Genomic DNA, 17,208 nt, shown 5'->3' on the forward strand with positions numbered 1-17,208 from the left:
AGCTACTGCTTGAGGCAGTAGTAAGGCGACTTTTAACGCAAAGATGTCTTGATGGTGTTTAACAGGTGTCCCTGTTGCAGTCATGAAGTAATTTCTTTGCCATTCTGCCATGGCGGTGTGCACAACTACATGTGCATACGCGGAGGAAGTGTAAATGTTCACAGTCTTTCCTTGTGCTAACTTCAGTGCAGTTGTTACAGCCACTATTTCTGCTCGTTGAGCTGACTGTGGCCCTGTGAGTCTCTCTGCCTCTATTGTGTCAAAATTTGTTCCTATCATTTGTGTTACAGCAAAACCTGATTGGAGTCCTTTGTCGCCTTTAAAACAACAGCCGTCCGTAAATAACGTCAAGTCTGGGTCGTCCAGTGGTGTGTCGTAAAGGTATTTTCTCAGTGAGTTTTCTTCCAAAATTCGCTGAGTGCATTAATGGGGTTGTCCTTCCAACAGGCCTTCTGCCATGTTAATTCCTTCATGTATAAACAAAATGTGGGGTTGTGTCAGGACTGATTCAATCTTTCTCTGTCGTCCCCCTGTAATAGTAAATGCTAGGCTGGTTACGTACTGCACTGTACTGTGTGATGTACGTAGTCAGCGGGTGATGTATTACAATATGAGATGTTTTCTGAATCAGGCGAGCTAATGCTGAAGCAAAGGCTGCACAAAGACGATGACGTTCATATTTTTCAAGAGGCGTTGATGCATAAAGGCAAACATGTCTTTCACCTATCTCCCCCTTCTGATAAAGAACAGCAGAAACACTGCTGTTTTTTTGAGAAACATCCAGAAAGAACATCTTGTTGTAGTCAGGGATGACAAGAGCCGCAGCTGATGACAAGAACTGTTTAAGCAGAACAAAAGAGATTTCAGCGGCTGGAGTCCAAAAAAGAATACGTTATAGGTTTCTCATTCCTTTTTCATTAACTAATTGTCTGAGAGAATGAATCAATTCCGCAAAATCCGGAACATGATGTCTGTTCCATGTCTCGAGACGAGACAACCCAGGAAAGAAACCTGAGGTCGGGCAATTTGGAGTTTGTCTCTAGAGCACTTCAAACCTACTGAAGCCAGATGGCTCAAAAGGAGCTGTGTAGCTTGAAGGTAGGACGCCTCGGATGGTGCAGCTAGTAGTAAGTCGTCCACATACTGCACCAAAAGAACATCCGGAGGAAGTTGTAGAGGTGACAGCAACTGTCAAAGGTAATCATTAAAATGTCCAGGAGACAACACAAAACCTTGAGGAAGACGGGTGTAGGAGTAACACTCATTATTCCACGTAAATGCAAAATACTTCTGCATAGACGGGTCAAGAGGAATACAAAAGAATGCATTAGCAAGATCAATGCAGGTAAAATGAGTGTGTGATGGAGTGATTTGTGACAGAGTCGAGTGAGGATTGGGCACCGGCAGGGTAGGTGTCATAACTACAGCATTAATAGCTCTTAGATCATGTACCATTCGAAATTGACCAGTAATTTTATTTTCTACTGGGAGAATAGGAGTATTGTAGTTAGACCTATCAATTTTGCAAATAACCCCTGCTTTAAGTAACCCTTCAATAGTTACTGAGATGCCAATTCGTCCTTCTTCCTTCATGGGGTACTGTGGTACCCAAATGGAGTCGGGTTTCATTTTAAAAGTTACTGGAGTAACATTACATAGGCCCACATAAGTAGGGTCAGTAGACCACAGTGTAGTAGGTAAGGATTGCAACATGTCACCAGCAAGCTCGCTGTCAGATATTTCTCTTCCATGATGTCGGTCCAAAAATTGGTGTTCTAAAACAGACATGGATGCGAATAAATCAAATTTAATCCAATAGGCATCAAGAGATTTGGAATACAGCAAGAGTGTATGTAAAGAGGGTTGCCAATCAGTTGCTTGTGAGCAAGACAGGACAAATGGACCCAAATCTTTCGCCGTGTGCTGTGATGACACCATCAGTGAAACATGAGGATGACACGGAGGCATAGATGGATCAGGTGGATTTGCCATCCTATACCATTGTGATTGTTCTTCAGTCAGAGCAACTGAATAAGCCACACCGGGTTTGCCTGCAAACAGATCACCCACACGCAACTCCCAGGCGTTGTCATCAATTGGTCGGAACGCTTCACTGTACATATCATCACCATATCTGTCATAGAAAAGGGTGCAATGCATACAGTCAGATACCAATACATACGATCTGAGATTACGAACCCAAGAAGACCAAAAATTCTCAGCATCCCTCCAGCCGGAGGAACCAGTGTCAATCTTTGCCCAGTAGATGTCAGCAGTGGCGCAGGTCATGGCGTGTTGAGGCACCACTGGAAATTGGGTGGAGACGTTGGAGGCGGAGTCACCAGCGCAGTAATAAGTATGTCCATCTGGAAACTGAAGAGTGAGCCCGTCCGGGCTACACTGGATCAACGGAGCAGTCCTTATGAGAAGATCTCTTCCTAAAAGATTCACTGGACAGTTTGGTGCGTACACAAAGGAGTGAAGCAAAGTTTGTGTGAAACACTGGGTGTGTACAGGAGTTGTCATATGCAGGATAATTTCTTCTCCCTTGAATCCAACTAATGAAATGCTTTCGGCGGTGAGGGAACTATCAGGTGGCAATGTCATAATGGTGGAGTGACGAGCTCCAGTGTCAACCATAAATGGTAAAGAAGTTCCTCCTACAAACAGTTCAATCATAGGTTCCTGCAGACCTTGGCATGTGAATTCAGGGCCCCATCATTGTGGAAACTGTCCACCAGATGGCGGCAGGAACTGCTGGTTTGGCACAGGCGGATACTGCTGCTGGGGTGGAGCTTGGCGCTGTGGAGCGTTCTGTGTTTGTGGTGAGGGGTAACCACGTCCCCTCGGCTGGTTGTAGCCGCGCCCTTCTTGTTGACGCCTACCTCCTCTGCCTCTCCAGCCTCGTGGGCGTTGACGACAGTCATGAGCCCAGTGTCCAGTGCGGCCACAGTTGTAGCACTGGTTCCGGTCCATGAATGGACCTGACTGATACATAATACACTTAGACATAACAGATGGTGACAAGTTAACAGTAGAAGCCGGAGGAGCAATATTCTCCTCTTGTTTCTTCAAGTTTTGTAATTGCATAATTGCTAATTGTAATTCAGTATTCCTATGTTTTTCTGTTTTTGACTCTTTTTCTTTAGCATAACTCCTCAGGTGGTGTTTCAGATGAGACAGCCACCGGGTAAGGTCTGCACCGGGAAGATCAGGATTCCCCTCCATGGCCTGCACAACAGACTTTGGGACACCTTTCAGCACCGCTGCTCTAAAAACTTGCGAATATAGCGCAAAGTCAGTCGGCAAGTGTCCAGTTTTCAAAGAATATTCTACAAGGGCTTGGTCAATGAATGCCGCAGCCTCCTCGTCAGCTTTTGGAGCGAACACCAAGTCTGAAATGACAAGCTCAGGAATAGGAAACAGTGAGTCAAGCGCTGAAAACAGTGTCAGGTAATTATCTCGTGAGAGGGCTTCACCATCCATTAAAGAGGACATCCCTGAATTTTTCATCAACACTTCTAGTTGAGAAAGAGGGCACGCCTGTGTCAAGAGCGCGCGCACATCCCCTGCGGTTAAAATCTGCCCTGTAGCCGCTCTCTGCACAGATCTCAACCAATTTTCACCCCCCGCCTGCATTGGGGGAAGTTTCTGCATCAACACACTTAAGTCAGAGGGCAAGTAAGGTTTATAAACCATGGCAGAGTTTCCTGTAGCGGGGTCAACTTTTGCCATCATTGGGGCTTGAAAAATTGTCTGAGAACGCGTCACTGATCTTCGGGGAGTACTGTCTGAGAAACGTCCGGTCATGCTTATTTCTTGAGTTTGGTCAAGTGTAGAATCAGGGCGTGTGCCTGTCACTGTCTGAACTGCACATTTTAGGTCAGCCAGCTGATTTTGAAAATGTGCAATGTGATAGCTATTCACCAATGCACTAGAAGTTTCTTTAGTCATTTCCCGCTCCCGTTGCCTAAACAATTCATCTTGTTCAGCCTTCAATATACGGTTTTGTTCCGTTAGTTCATTAACTGCAGCTTTTTCAAAGCGTTTAAGAATTGCACGCCATTTGCTGCCAATTAGCTGGGGTAATTCAGAGTGTCTAGTCAGTTCCAAGCCGAAAGCTCTCGCTTGGTTCAGTTTCTCCTGTGGCCCTTCATTCATATGCAATACTTTATCCAATTTTTCCTCCAATTGTCTCACAGAGGCGGTTACGCCTGCTGCCAGGCCGTCAGCCGCAGCTTGTACCAAAGATTCTCGTAGCCGAGGGCTACTTTCTGAACTTTCACCATTCCAGTCAACATTGAAGCTTCCCCCATTTACAGTTAATATGGGTGCTTGCATATTTTGCAGCATCTGAAGAGCATCCCCATATGGGGACTCAGTAACTGTGTTAACGGGCTCAAACATATTTTCCCTGGGCGGCTCGGCATACGGCGGCGGTGCATTTGGCGGCATAGTCACACTCATATTTGCTTCTTTCTCTTTCCTTGCTTCTCTAACATCCTTCCCAGACTGTTTCAATGCACTACCCATTGCCATCACTCTATCATTAGCCATCATCTTATCTACTTTTCTACAGTTTACTCTGACTTTTCTTCCTTTTGGAGACAACCTATTTGTCCTTTCTACTTCTTTTTCCAACAATTTTATTTTCTTCACACATGCTTGTTCCACCTCTTTCATCAATGACACCAAACAAGCGGCGGGTGACAATGAAGGAAACCATCCACCCTCACAACAAGTTTTCATCCAGTTATTCAACAAATCTTTCTCTCCTTCTTTATCTTTTTCAGCCCCCCACCCACCCCCCCACACACACATACTTCACACGCATTTTTTACCTGTTCACTCAACAACATGTTCTGAACATGGTTTGGAAGAACACGTAGGTCAAACCATTCAGTTTCGCGGTCAAATTCTCCCTCCATTTCTATATTATTTATTTATTTACTTACTTCCTTATTTATTATTATTATTTATTATTTTATTTTTATTACTTCATTGACATCTTATTGTGGTACCACAGTTACACATAGGCCCTTTTTTCCCCCTTATTCAAAGACACTTGCTTATTCCCAAACAAAAGTGTCTGAGCCTTAATTTCTCAGAAGTGGTCGAACTATTCCTCTCATTTCAAAAGTGCTTGACTAGGACCAAACAAAACCACTCGAACTTCTTATTCTCTTATTTCTCATGCACTTATTTCTTCGTAATGTTACCCCATATACAAGGACTTCAGTTTCTAGGATTGTAAAATAGAACGAAACCACCTTGTATATTTAATGTCTTAGTAAAATCAAAAAACAAGGATTTCTTGTTTCTAGGATTCCGTAATGGAACGAAACAACCTTGCGTTTTAGATGTACTAATATCTGTTCACTTAGATCTTATATACAATTTAGTTACAAATTAAATGACTTGAAAACAGGTCTCGGATTATTCAACAGACAGAAAATCAACAAGGAGGATAAATGTCCTCTTACCTTTTATTACTTTGGCGCCAGATGTTCTGTCTGTTGATCAACACCTCAGCCCGAAATCACGTCGGGAGTCACCAATTGTTAGGAGGCAGATCTTTTTCTCCGCGTGTTCGTTTTCTTTCGGGTAGTGAGAATGTTGGTTATCCGAATACAGGCTGGTGATCGATGAACAGTTACTTCGAAGCTTTTATTTCTACAGAATATTCCGGGCACAAGTGAGTTACAGACAATGGCTGCAGCTTCTCACAAATGGCAAGATTACAGACACAACATTCTTATACTATCATGAAGGGCGGTGCCACAAAGCCCCCAGCAAACAGCCCACCCGGAGTTCACCGGACATGAGATAAGAATTCAAAGACATCATTCAAACACTGACTTCAACCACAGACACTGGCCCATTGATGTGGAAATAGAGGTCCCCCAGTCATGATGGCACCTGGCAGAAATTGCAATAACACTCACAAAGCTCTACTAAGGAAATATGGAAATTGAAACCGTTATGACTAAATCTGGGCTGAACACCCTCTTCAGTAGCTGGGCAAGTAAATTTACTCAAAATACTAACAGTTTCTATGTGGGTTATTTAAAATTTGATGGGACAAATTGTCAATTCTGGAACTACCCTTTTTTTTAATGTACACATGACCAGAGTCGATTTATCATTCTGGTGCCCCTTGCTGAAGTTCAAACCCCATGGTTCATGGCTGAAGGCATCATCCTGGGTGTCACAGTTCATGTTGTGCACCAGCTGGTCAAGCACATGTTGCTTCACCTTACGCCTTTGATTAGCTTGTTTGCCCAGGGGGAGGAACTTTATCTGCATTTCGGTTGAGGATGAGCAAATAAATGAATCAGAAAAGAAAAGTTTTGACAGCAGCTCAAGATTAATGTAGGCTACTGGACTGACTAGTTTAAAAATACACTTTTCTCAAGCCATTTTTAACATCAAGATACTTTGTCTATAATTGTGATAACCTAATTTTTATTATTCATGATCAATACTTTTAATTTTTCTGTCAACATCACCTGTGCTAAGGAAATAGCTAACGACCAATCACAGCTTGTTCATAAGCCTCAGAACAGGTGATGTCATCTGCCGACAGCAAGTGTGTGTGTGTGTGTGTGTGTGTGTGTGGGGGGGGGGGGTTAAAGGTCAAGTAATCAAATTCTGGAAAATATTAACTTTACTGCTAAAAATTGTACTACCCCCCCCCCCTTTCCCAACTGCCCGCATCCCTTGTGGGGACAAGCAGTTAAGGTGGTCCCCGTGGCTGGCGTTGCCGCTGGCGTGGGGGTGGTCCCCGTGGCTGGCGTTGCCGCTGGCGTGGGGGTGGTCCCCGTGGCTGGCGTTGCCGCTGGCGTGGGGGTGGTCCCCGTGGCTGCCGTTGCCGCTGGCGTGGGGGTGGTCCCCGTGGCTGCCGTTGCCGCTGGCGTGGGGGTGGTCCCCGTGGCTGCCGTTGCCGCTGGCGTGGGGGTGGTCCCCGTGGCTGCCGTTGCCGCTGGCGTGGGGGTGGTCCCCGTGGCTGCCGTTGCCGCTGGCGTGGGGGTGGTCCCCGTGGCTGCCGTTGCCGCTGGCGTGGGGGTGGTCCCCGTGGCTGCCGTTGCCGCTGGCGTGGGGGTGGTCCCCGTGGCTGCCGTTGCCGCTGGCGTGGGGGTGGTCCCCGTGGCTGCCGTTGCCGCTGGCGTGGGGGTGGTCCCCGTGGCTGCCGTTGCCGCTGGCGTGGGGGTGGTCCCCGTGGCTGCCGTTGCCGCTGGCGTGGGGGTGGTCCCCGTGGCTGCCGTTGCCGCTGGCGTGGGGGTGGTCCCCGTGGCTGCCGTTGCCGCTGGCGTGGGGGTGGTCCCCGTGGCTGCCGTTGCCGCTGGCGTGGGGGTGGTCCCCCGTGGCTGGCGTTGCCGCTGGCGTGGGGGTGGTCCCCGTGGCTGGCGTTGCCGCTGGCGTGGGGGTGGTCCCCGTGGCTGGCGTTGCCGCTGGCGTGGGGGTGGTCCCCGTGGCTGGCGTTGCCGCTGGCGTGGGGGTGGTCCCCCGTGGCTGGCGTTGCCGCTGGCGTGGGGGTGGTCCCCGTGGCTGGCGTTGCCGCTGGCGTGGGGGTGGTCCCCGTGGCTGGCGTTGCCGCTGGCGTTGCCGCTGGCGTGGGGGTGGTCCCCGTGGCTGGCGTTGCCGCTGGCGTTGCCGCTGGCGTGGGGGTGGTCCCCCGTGGCTGGCGTTGCCGCTGGCGTTGCCGCTGGCGTGGGGGTGGTCCCCGTGGCTGGCGTTGCCGCTGGCGTTGCCGCTGGCGTGGGGGTGGTCCCCGTGGCTGCCGTTGCCGCTGGCGTTGCCGCTGGCGTGGGGGTGGTCCCCGTGGCTGCGTTGCCGCTGGCGTTGCCGCTGGCGTGGGGGTGGTCCCCGTGGCTGCCGTTGCGCTGGCGTGGGGGTGGTCCCCGTGGCTGCCGTTGCCGCTGGCGTGGGGGTGGTCCCCGTGGCTGCCGTTGCCGCTGGCGTGGGGGTGGTCCCCGTGGCTGCCGTTGCCCGCTGGCGTGGGGGTGGTCCCCGTGGCTGCCGTTGCCGCTGGCGTGGGGGTGGTCCCCGTGGCTGCCGTTGCCGCTGGCGTGGGGGTGGTCCCCGTGGCTGCCCGTTGCGCTGGCGTGGGGGTGGTCCCCGTGGCTGCCGTTGCCGCCTGGCGTGGGGGTGGTCCCCGTGGCTGGCGTTGCCGCTGGCGTGGGGGTGGTCCCCGTGGCTGGCGTTGCGCGTGGCGTTGCCGCTGGCGTGGGGGTGGTCCCCGTGGCTGGCGTTGCGCTGGCGTGCCGCTGGGTGGGGGTGGTCCCCGTGGCTGGCGTTGCCGCTGGCGTTGCCGCTGGCGTGGGGGGTGGTCCCCGTGGCTGGCGTTGCCGCTGGCGTTGCCGCTGGCGTGGGGGGTGGTCCCCCGTGGCTGGCGTTGCCGCTGGCGTTGCCGCTGGCGTGGGGGTGGTCCCCGTGGCTGGCGTTGCCGCTGGCGTTGCCGCTGGCGTGGGGGTGGTCCCCGTGGCTGGCGTTGCCGCTGGCGTTGCCGCTGGCGTGGGGGTGGTCCCCGTGGCTGGCGTTGCCGCTGGCGTTGCCGCTGGCGTGGGGGGTGGTCCCCGTGGCTGGCGTTGCCGCTGGCGTTGCCGCTGGCGTGGGGGTGGTCCCCGTGGCTGGCGTTGCCGCTGGCGTTGCCGCTGGCGTGGGGGTGGTCCCCGTGGCTGGCGTTGCCGCTGGCGTTGCCGCTGGGCGTGGGGGTGGTCCCCGTGGCTGGCGTTGCCGCTGGCGTTGCCGCTGGCGTGGGGGTGGTCCCCGTGGCTGGCGTTGCCGCTGGCGTTGCCGCTGGCGTGGGGGTGGTCCCCGTGGCTGGCGTTGCCGCTGGCGTTGCCGCTGGCGTGGGGGTGGTCCCCGTGGCTGGCGTTGCCGCTGGCGTTGCCGCTGGCGTGGGGGTGGTCCCCGTGGCTGGCGTTGCCGCTGGCGTTGCCGCTGGCGTGGGGGTGGTCCCCGTGGCTGGCGTTGCCGCTGGCGTTGCCGCTGGCGTGGGGGGTGGTCCCCGTGGCTGGCGTTGCCGCTGGCGTTGCCGCTGGCGTTGGCCGCTGGCGTTGCCGCTGGCGTGGGGGTGGTCCCCGTGGCTGGCGTTGCCGCTGGCGTTGCCGCTGGCGTGGGGGTGGTCCCCGTGGCTGGCGTTGCCGCTGGCGTTGCCGCTGGCGTGGGGGTGGTCCCCGTGGCTGGCGGTTGCCGCTGGCGTTGCCGCTGGCGTGGGGGTGGTCCCCGTGGCTGGCGTTGCCGCTGGCGTTGCCGCTGGCGTGGGGGTGGTCCCCGTGGCTGGCGTTGCCGCTGGCGTTGCCGCTGGCGTGGGGGTGGTCCCCGTGGCTGGCGTTGCCGCTGGCGTTGCCGCTGGCGTGGGGGTGGTCCCGTGGCTGGCGTTGCCGCTGGCGTTGCCGCTGGCGTGGGGGTGGTCCCCGTGGCTGGCGTTGCCGCTGGCGTTGCCGCTGGCGTGGGGGGTGGTCCCCGTGGCTGGCGTTGCCGCTGGCGTTGCCGCTGGCGTGGGGGTGGTCCCCGTGGCTGGCGTTGCCGCTGGCGTTGCCGCTGGCGTGGGGGTGGTCCCCGTGGCTCGCGTTGCCGCTGGCGTTGCCGCTGGCGTGGGGGTGGTCCCCGTGGCTCGCGTTGCCGCTGCGTTGCCGCTGGCGTGGGGGTGGTCCCCGTGGCTCGCGTTGCCGCTGGCGTTGCCGCTGGCGTGGGGGTGGTCCCCGTGGCTCGCGTTGCCGCTGGCGTGGCTGGCTGGGGTGGTCCCCGTGGCTCGCGTTGCCGCTGGCGTGGGGGTGGTCCCCGTGGCTCGCGTTGCCGCTGGCGTGGGGGTGGTCCCCGTGGCTCGCGTTGCCGCTGGCGTGGGGGTGGTCCCCGTGGCTCGCGTTGCCGCTGGCGTGGGGGTGGTCCCCGTGGGCTCGCGTTGCCGCTGGCGTGGGGGTGGTCCCCGTGGCTCGCGTTGCCGCTGGCGTGGGGGTGGTCCCCGTGGCTCGCGTTGCCGCTGGCGTGGGGGTGGTCCCCGTGGCTCGCGTTGCCGCTGGCGTGGGGGTGGTCCCCGTGGCTCGCGTTGCCGCTGGCGTGGGGGTGGTCCCCGTGGCTCGCGTTGCCGCTGGCGTGGGGGTGGTCCCCGTGGCTCGCGTTGCCGCTGGCGTGGGGGTGGTCCCCGTGGCTCGCGTTGCCGCTGGCGTGGGGGTGGTCCCCGTGGCTCGCGTTGCGCTGGCGTGGGGGTGGTCCCCGTGGCTCGCGTTGCCGCTGGCGTGGGGGTGGTCCCCGTGGCTCGCGTTGCCGCTGGCGTGGGGGTGGTCCCCGTGGCTCGCGTTGCCGCTGGCGTGGGGGTGGTCCCCGTGGCTGCCGTTGCCGCTGGCGTGGGGGTGGTCCCCGTGGCTGCCGTTGCCGCTGGCGTGGGGGTGGTCCCCGTGGCTGCCGTTGCCGCTGGCGTGGGGGTGGTCCCCGTGGCTGGCGTTGCCGCTGGCGTGGGGGTGGTCCCCGTGGCTGGCGTTGCCGCTGGCGTGGGGGTGGTCCCCGTGGCTGGCGTTGCCGCTGGCGTTGCCGCTGGCGTGGGGGTGGTCCCCGTGGCTGGCGTTGCCGCTGGCGTTGCCGCTGGCGTGGGGGTGGTCCCCGTGGCTGGCGTTGCCGCTGGCGTTGCCGCTGGCGTGGGGGTGGTCCCCGTGGCTGGCGTTGCCGCTGGCGTTGCCGCTGGCGTGGGGGTGGTCCCCGTGGCTGGCGTTGCCGCTGGCGTTGCCGCTGGCGTGGGGGTGGTCCCCGTGGCTGGCGTTGCCGCTGGCGTTGCCGCTGGCGAGGGGGTGGTCCCCGTGGCTGGCGTTGCCGCTGGCGTTGCCGCTGGCGTGGGGGTGGTCCCCGTGGCTGGCGTTGCCGCTGGCGTTGCCGCTGGCGTGGGGGTGGTCCCCGTGGCTGGCGTTGCCGCTGGCGTTGCCGCTGGCGTGGGGGTGGTCCCCGTGGCTGGCGTTGCCGCTGGCGTTGCCGCTGGCGTGGGGGTGGTCCCCGTGGCTGGCGTTGCCGCTGGCGTTGCCGCTGGCGTGGGGGTGGTCCCCGTGGCTGGCGTTGCCGCTGGCGTTGCCGCTGGCGTGGGGGTGGTCCCCGTGGCTGGCGTTGCCGCTGGCGTTGCCGCTGGCGTGGGGGTGGTCCCCGTGGCTGGCGTTGCCGCTGGCGTTGCCGCTGGCGTGGGGGTGGTCCCCGTGGCTGGCGTTGCCGCTGGCGTTGCCGCTGGCGTGGGGGTGGTCCCCGTGGCTGGCGTTGCCGCTGGCGTTGCCGCTGGCGTGGGGGTGGTCCCCGTGGCTGGCGTTGCCGCTGGCGTTGCCGCTGGCGTGGGGGTGGTCCCCGTGGCTGGCGTTGCCGCTGGCGTTGCCGCTGGCGTGGGGGTGGTCCCCGTGGCTGGCGTTGCCGCTGGCGTTGCCGCTGGCGTGGGGGTGGTCCCCGTGGCTGGCGTTGCCGCTGGCGTTGCCGCTGGCGTGGGGGTGGTCCCCGTGGCTGGCGTTGCCGCTGGCGTTGCCGCTGGCGTGGGGGTGGTCCCCGTGGCTGGCGTTGCCGCTGGCGTTGCCGCTGGCGTGGGGGTGGTCCCCGTGGCTGGCGTTGCCGCTGGCGTTGCCGCTGGCGTGGGGGTGGTCCCCGTGGCTGGCGTTGCCGCTGGCGTTGCCGCTGGCGTTGCCGCTGGCGTGGGGGTGGTCCCCGTGGCTCGCGTTGCCGCTGGCGTTGCCGCTGGCGTGGGGGTGGTCCCCGTGGCTCGCGTTGCCGCTGGCGTTGCCGCTGGCGTGGGGGTGGTCCCCGTGGCTCGCGTTGCCGCTGGCGTGGGGGTGGTCCCCGTGGCTCGCGTTGCCGCTGGCGTGGGGGTGGTCCCCGTGGCTCGCGTTGCCGCTGGCGTGGGGGTGGTCCCCGTGGCTCGCGTTGCCGCTGGCGTGGGGGTGGTCCCCGTGGCTCGCGTTGCCGCTGGCGTGGGGGTGGTCCCCGTGGCTCGCGTTGCCGCTGGCGTGGGGGTGGTCCCCGTGGCTCGCGTTGCCGCTGGCGTGGGGGTGGTCCCCGTGGCTCGCGTTGCCGCTGGCGTGGGGGTGGTCCCCGTGGCTCGCGTTGCCGCTGGCGTGGGGGTGGTCCCCGTGGCTCGCGTTGCCGCTGGCGTGGGGGTGGTCCCCGTGGCTCGCGTTGCCGCTGGCGTGGGGGTGGTCCCCGTGGCTCGCGTTGCCGCTGGCGTGGGGGTGGTCCCCGTGGCTCGCGTTGCCGCTGGCGTGGGGGTGGTCCCCGTGGCTCGCGTTGCCGCTGGCGTGGGGGTGGTCCCCGTGGCTCGCGTTGCCGCTGGCGTGGGGGTGGTCCCCGTGGCTCGCGTTGCGCTGGCGTGGGGGTGGTCCCCGTGGCTCGCGTTGCCGCTGGCGTGGGGGTGGTCCCCGTGGCTCGCGTTGCCGCTGGCGTGGGGGTGGTCCCCGTGGCTCGCGTTGCCGCTGGCGTGGGGGTGGTCCCCGTGGCTCGCGTTGCCGCTGGCGTGGGGGTGGTCCCCGTGGCTCGCGTTGCCGCTGGCGTGGGGGTGGTCCCCGTGGCTCGCGTTGCCGCTGGCGTGGGGGTGGTCCCCGTGGCTCGCGTTGCCGCTGGCGTGGGGGTGGTCCCCGTGGCTCGCGTTGCCGCTGGCGTGGGGGTGGTCCCCGTGGCTCGCGTTGCCGCTGGCGTGGGGGTGGTCCCCGTGGCTCGCGTTGCCGCTGGCGTGGGGGTGGTCCCCGTGGCTCGCGTTGCCGCTGGCGTGGGGGTGGTCCCCGTGGCTCGCGTTGCCGCTGGCGTGGGGGTGGTCCCCGTGGCTCGCGTTGCCGCTGGCGTGGGGGTGGTCCCCGTGGCTCGCGTTGCCGCTGGCGTGGGGGTGGTCCCCGTGGCTCGCGTTGCCGCTGGCGTGGGGGTGGTCCCCGTGGCTCGCGTTGCCGCTGGCGTGGGGGTGGTCCTCGTGGCTCGCGTTGCCGCTGGCGTGGTGGTGGTCCTCGAGGCTCGCGTTGCCGCTGGCGTGGTGGTCCTCCATAGCATCATTCTTGGCTGCCAGTTGGGAAAAAAAAAGTTGCCTTTCAGATAATTTAAAAACAGGTCACTACAGTCATGATTTCCAACCACTATGCAGAACTATTAAAATTACCTGTGTCCATCCGCCTGTTGGCATAATACTCCATTTTACTTTCTAAAGTTTTGAATAAATTGTCAACATTTTTGATGAAACACTTAAGTATCTTCAAGAAAACCTTGCACATGCTAGATTTATGCATGAATTATTGCACAAATTTGTTTTGGTTTAGGCTTGCCTTTCAATCCAACAGGACCATTTCAATCAAACGGAACCAGGCAGTCCAATGGCCAAAACCCCAATTTTTTCCTCACCTTTATTTTGCAGCTTCATTACAGAATTCAAAGCGTGCAGAAGTTCAAAAGCGCCCTCAAGTGAAACATCATTGGATTTCACATCTGTAGAAATTACAAGTCTTAGTTATCACAAACAGAGATTTGATTAATCAAATGTTACCTAGCACAGCTTCCTTTTTAAGCCCAGCATTGGATTCATCTGATGTAGCATCAGCTGGAAAACAAAGACCTCCTTTTAGCATTTGGGGAAATAAACATTAATTGCAAACACAAAAATAATTTAACACATATTGTTAACCACTACCTGTATCCATCAAGAGTGCATGCACCAGCACAACCAAAAGCCAAAAAGCAGCCATCATTTCAAGGACAGTTGTGATGTGCGCTGACCGTATGTGCTTTTATAGCAGGTGCCTCTGGTGCTAATTATAGCCAATTAGCAGCAGCTGTGGTCACCTGTCACCTGCTCTAAAAGCTCATGCGGGCTGTGCTCTTCACAACTGTCACTGAAATGATGGCTGCTGGTTGGCTCTTGGTTGTGCTGGCGAATGCGCTCTTGACGGATACAGGTAAATGGGTAACAATTTGTATGTTTGTTTGGTGTTTAAAATTAAAGTTTATTTCCCCAAATGTTGAAATGAGGCCTTTGTTTTCTAGCTGGCGCATTACAAGATGAATCCAATGCTGGGCTTAAAACGGGAGCCGTGCTAGGTAACAACATTTGATTAATCAAATCTCTGTTTGTAATAACTAAGAATTGTATTTTCTACAGATGTGACATCCAATGATGTTTCACTTGAGGAGGCTTTTGAACTTCTGCAGGCTTTGAATTCTGTGTTGAAGCTGCAAAATAAAGGTGAGGGTAAAAATGGCCATTAGACTGCTTGGTTCTGTTTAATTGAGATGGTCATGTTGGATTGAAATGTGACTGAGTCAAGTCTAAACCAAACCAAATTTGTTTAACCATTAATCCATAAAACTAGCATGTGCGAAGTTTTCTTAGAGATATTCAAGTTAAGTGTTGTATAACGCTTCTCTCGTGCCCTGTTTTATTTTATTTTTAAATCTGAACTGCAATTTTTTTTTTTTTTATGAATTTCAACTGGCAGCCAAGGACGACATGAGCCAGGACGTGCCGGCCCTCAACATGAGCCAGGACGTGCCGGCCCTCAACATGAGCCAGGACGTGCCGGCCCTCAACATGAGCCAGGACGTGCCGGCCCTCAACATGAGCCAGGACGTGCCGGCCCTCAACATGAGCCAGGACGTGCCGGCCCTCAACATGAGCCAGGACGTGCCGGCCCTCAACATGAGCCAGGACGTGCCGGCCCTCAACATGAGCCAGGACGTGCCGGCCCTCAACATGAGCCAGGACGTGCCGGCCCTCAACATGAGCCAGGACGTGCCGGCCCTCAACATGAGCCAGGACGTGCCGGCCCTCAACATGAGCCAGGACGTGCCGGCCCTCAACATGAGCCAGGACGTGCCGGCCCTCAACATGAGCCAGGACGTGCCGGCCCTCAACATGAGCCAGGACGTGCCGGCCCTCAACATGAGCCAGGACGTGCCGGCCCTCAACATGAGCCAGGACGTGCCGGCCCTCAACATGAGCCAGGACGTGCCGGCCCTCAACATGAGCCAGGACGTGCCGGCCCTCAACATGAGCCAGGACGTGCCGGCCCTCAACATGAGCCAGGACGTGCCGGCCCTCAACATGAGCCAGGACGTGCCGGCCCTCAACATGAGCCAGGACGTGCCGGCCCTCAACATGAGCCAGGACGTGCCGGCCCTCAACATGAGCCAGGACGTGCCGGCCCTCAACATGAGCCAGGACGTGCCGGCCCTCAACATGAGCCAGGACGTGCCGGCCCTCAACATGAGCCAGGACGTGCCGGCCCTCAACATGAGCCAGGACGTGCCGGCCCTCAACATGAGCCAGGACGTGCCGGCCCTCAACATGAGCCAGGACGTGCCGGCCCTCAACATGAGCCAGGACGTGCCGGCCCTCAACATGAGCCAGGACGTGCCGGCCCTCAACATGAGCCAGGACGTGCCGGCCCTCAACATGAGCCAGGACGTGCCGGCCCTCAACATGAGCCAGGACGTGCCGGCCCTCAACATGAGCCAGGACGTGCCGGCCCTCAACATGAGCCAGGACGTGCCGGCCCTCAACATGAGCCAGGACGTGCCGGCCCTCAACATGAGCCAGGACGTGCCGGCCCTCAACATGAGCCAGGACGTGCCGGCCCTCAACATGAGCCAGGACGTGCCGGCCCTCAACATGAGCCAGGACGTGCCGGCCCTCAACATGAGCCAGGACGTGCCGGCCCTCAACATGAGCCAGGACGTGCCGGCCCTCAACATGAGCCAGGACGTGCCGGCCCTCAACATGAGCCAGGACGTGCCGGCCCTCAACATGAGCCAGGACGTGCCGGCCCTCAACATGAGCCAGGACGTGCCGGCCCTCAACATGAGCCAGGACGTGCCGGCCCTCAACATGAGCCAGGACGTGCCGGCCCTCAACATGAGCCAGGACGTGCCGGCCCTCAACATGAGCCAGGACGTGCCGGCCCTCAACATGAGCCAGGACGTGCCGGCCCTCAACATGAGCCAGGACGTGCCGGCCCTCAACATGAGCCAGGACGTGCCGGCCCTCAACATGAGCCAGGACGTGCCGGCCCTCAACATGAGCCAGGACGTGCCGGCCCTCAACATGAGCCAGGACGTGCCGGCCCTCAACATGAGCCAGGACGTGCCGGCCCTCAACATGAGCCAGGACGTGCCGGCCCTCAACATGAGCCAGGACGTGCCGGCCCTCAACATGAGCCAGGACGTGCCGGCCCTCAACATGAGCCAGGACGTGCCGGCCCTCAACATGAGCCAGGACGTGCCGGCCCTCAACATGAGCCAGGACGTGCCGGCCCTCAACATGAGCCAGGACGTGCCGGCCCTCAACATGAGCCAGGACGTGCCGGCCCTCAACATGAGCCAGGACGTGCCGGCCCTCAACATGAGCCAGGACGTGCCGGCCCTCAACATGAGCCAGGACGTGCCGGCCCTCAACATGAGCCAGGACGTGCCGGCCCTCGTGTCAGTGAATATTTAATGTGTGTTCTTGTCAGATTTGCTGAAGCATTAAAGTCATGGAAGTGCTAGATTTCATGTAATTGATTGTCTTTCTTTTACTTAAAGGGGATGGCGGTACTTGTACAAATTAAAGTTGTGTACATGAACAAAACAAAAGGATCATTTTAGAATTTAGGATAATTTAAGTCCCATAAAATTTTAAATGACCCTTAAACGTATGATTTTACTTGTCCTGGCACTAACCTAATTTTATTTTATTGCTGTCATGACTGGCAACACTTGTTTAAAAAATTTCATATATAGAATAAGAGTCCCGCTACATGCACAGAACCCAATAACCATAAACTTTCTTGCATGGTAGAAGGCTATGTATCTGATATGGACTTGATATCAGTTTTCCAAAAGAACGGGTATAGAGTTAAATGTTCAGTTGTGATCAAGTTTACATACTCTTGTAGAGAACATGGCTTTCTTTAATTCCCTGTTATTTCTATAACTCTTTTTCTATGATAGTGATTGGGACACATAATACAGGTACTTTGTCATTAAAATTAAGGTTGTTTCTTTTAACTTGTGGGTTAAAAAGGGACTAAATCTGCTGGGTCAAAAATATACATACAGCAATATTGGTGACTTAAAAAGTTGTCAATGAAAAGAAAGCATGGCCCCTTATTAACTTGTGATTATGGGTGACTACAGCTCTGAGGCCATTTTAATAGGGATCATAGAATACAAACACTACAATGGGAATGTCAAGAGCTAAGCATGGATCTGAAAAAACATAACACTAGTTGGGTT

The 17,208-nt window shown here is 57.5% G+C and overlaps 1 protein-coding gene and 1 pseudogene across 1 annotated transcript; both read right to left on the reverse strand.

Annotated features, from left to right (window-relative positions):
- Positions 1-2: 2 nt before the first annotated feature.
- On the reverse strand, positions 3-2,679 carry LOC147157096 (uncharacterized). The gene is made up of 2 exons (XM_086065187.1): positions 1,402-2,679; positions 3-29 (listed from the first exon to the last, which is right to left on the reverse strand). The coding sequence occupies exons 1-2, from the start codon at positions 2,677-2,679 to the stop codon at positions 3-5; spliced, it is 1,305 nt and encodes a 434-aa protein (XP_085921313.1).
- Positions 2,680-2,681: 2 nt separating this feature from the next.
- Positions 2,682-17,208, reverse strand: part of LOC147157097 (uncharacterized) — a 40,221-nt pseudogene continuing 25,694 nt past the window's right edge.

Source organism: Leptonotus elevatus, chromosome 20, assembly GCF_054856555.1.
Source record: "Leptonotus elevatus isolate MCC_2025b chromosome 20, RoL_Lele_1.0, whole genome shotgun sequence".
NCBI lineage: Eukaryota > Metazoa > Chordata > Actinopteri > Syngnathiformes > Syngnathidae > Leptonotus > Leptonotus elevatus.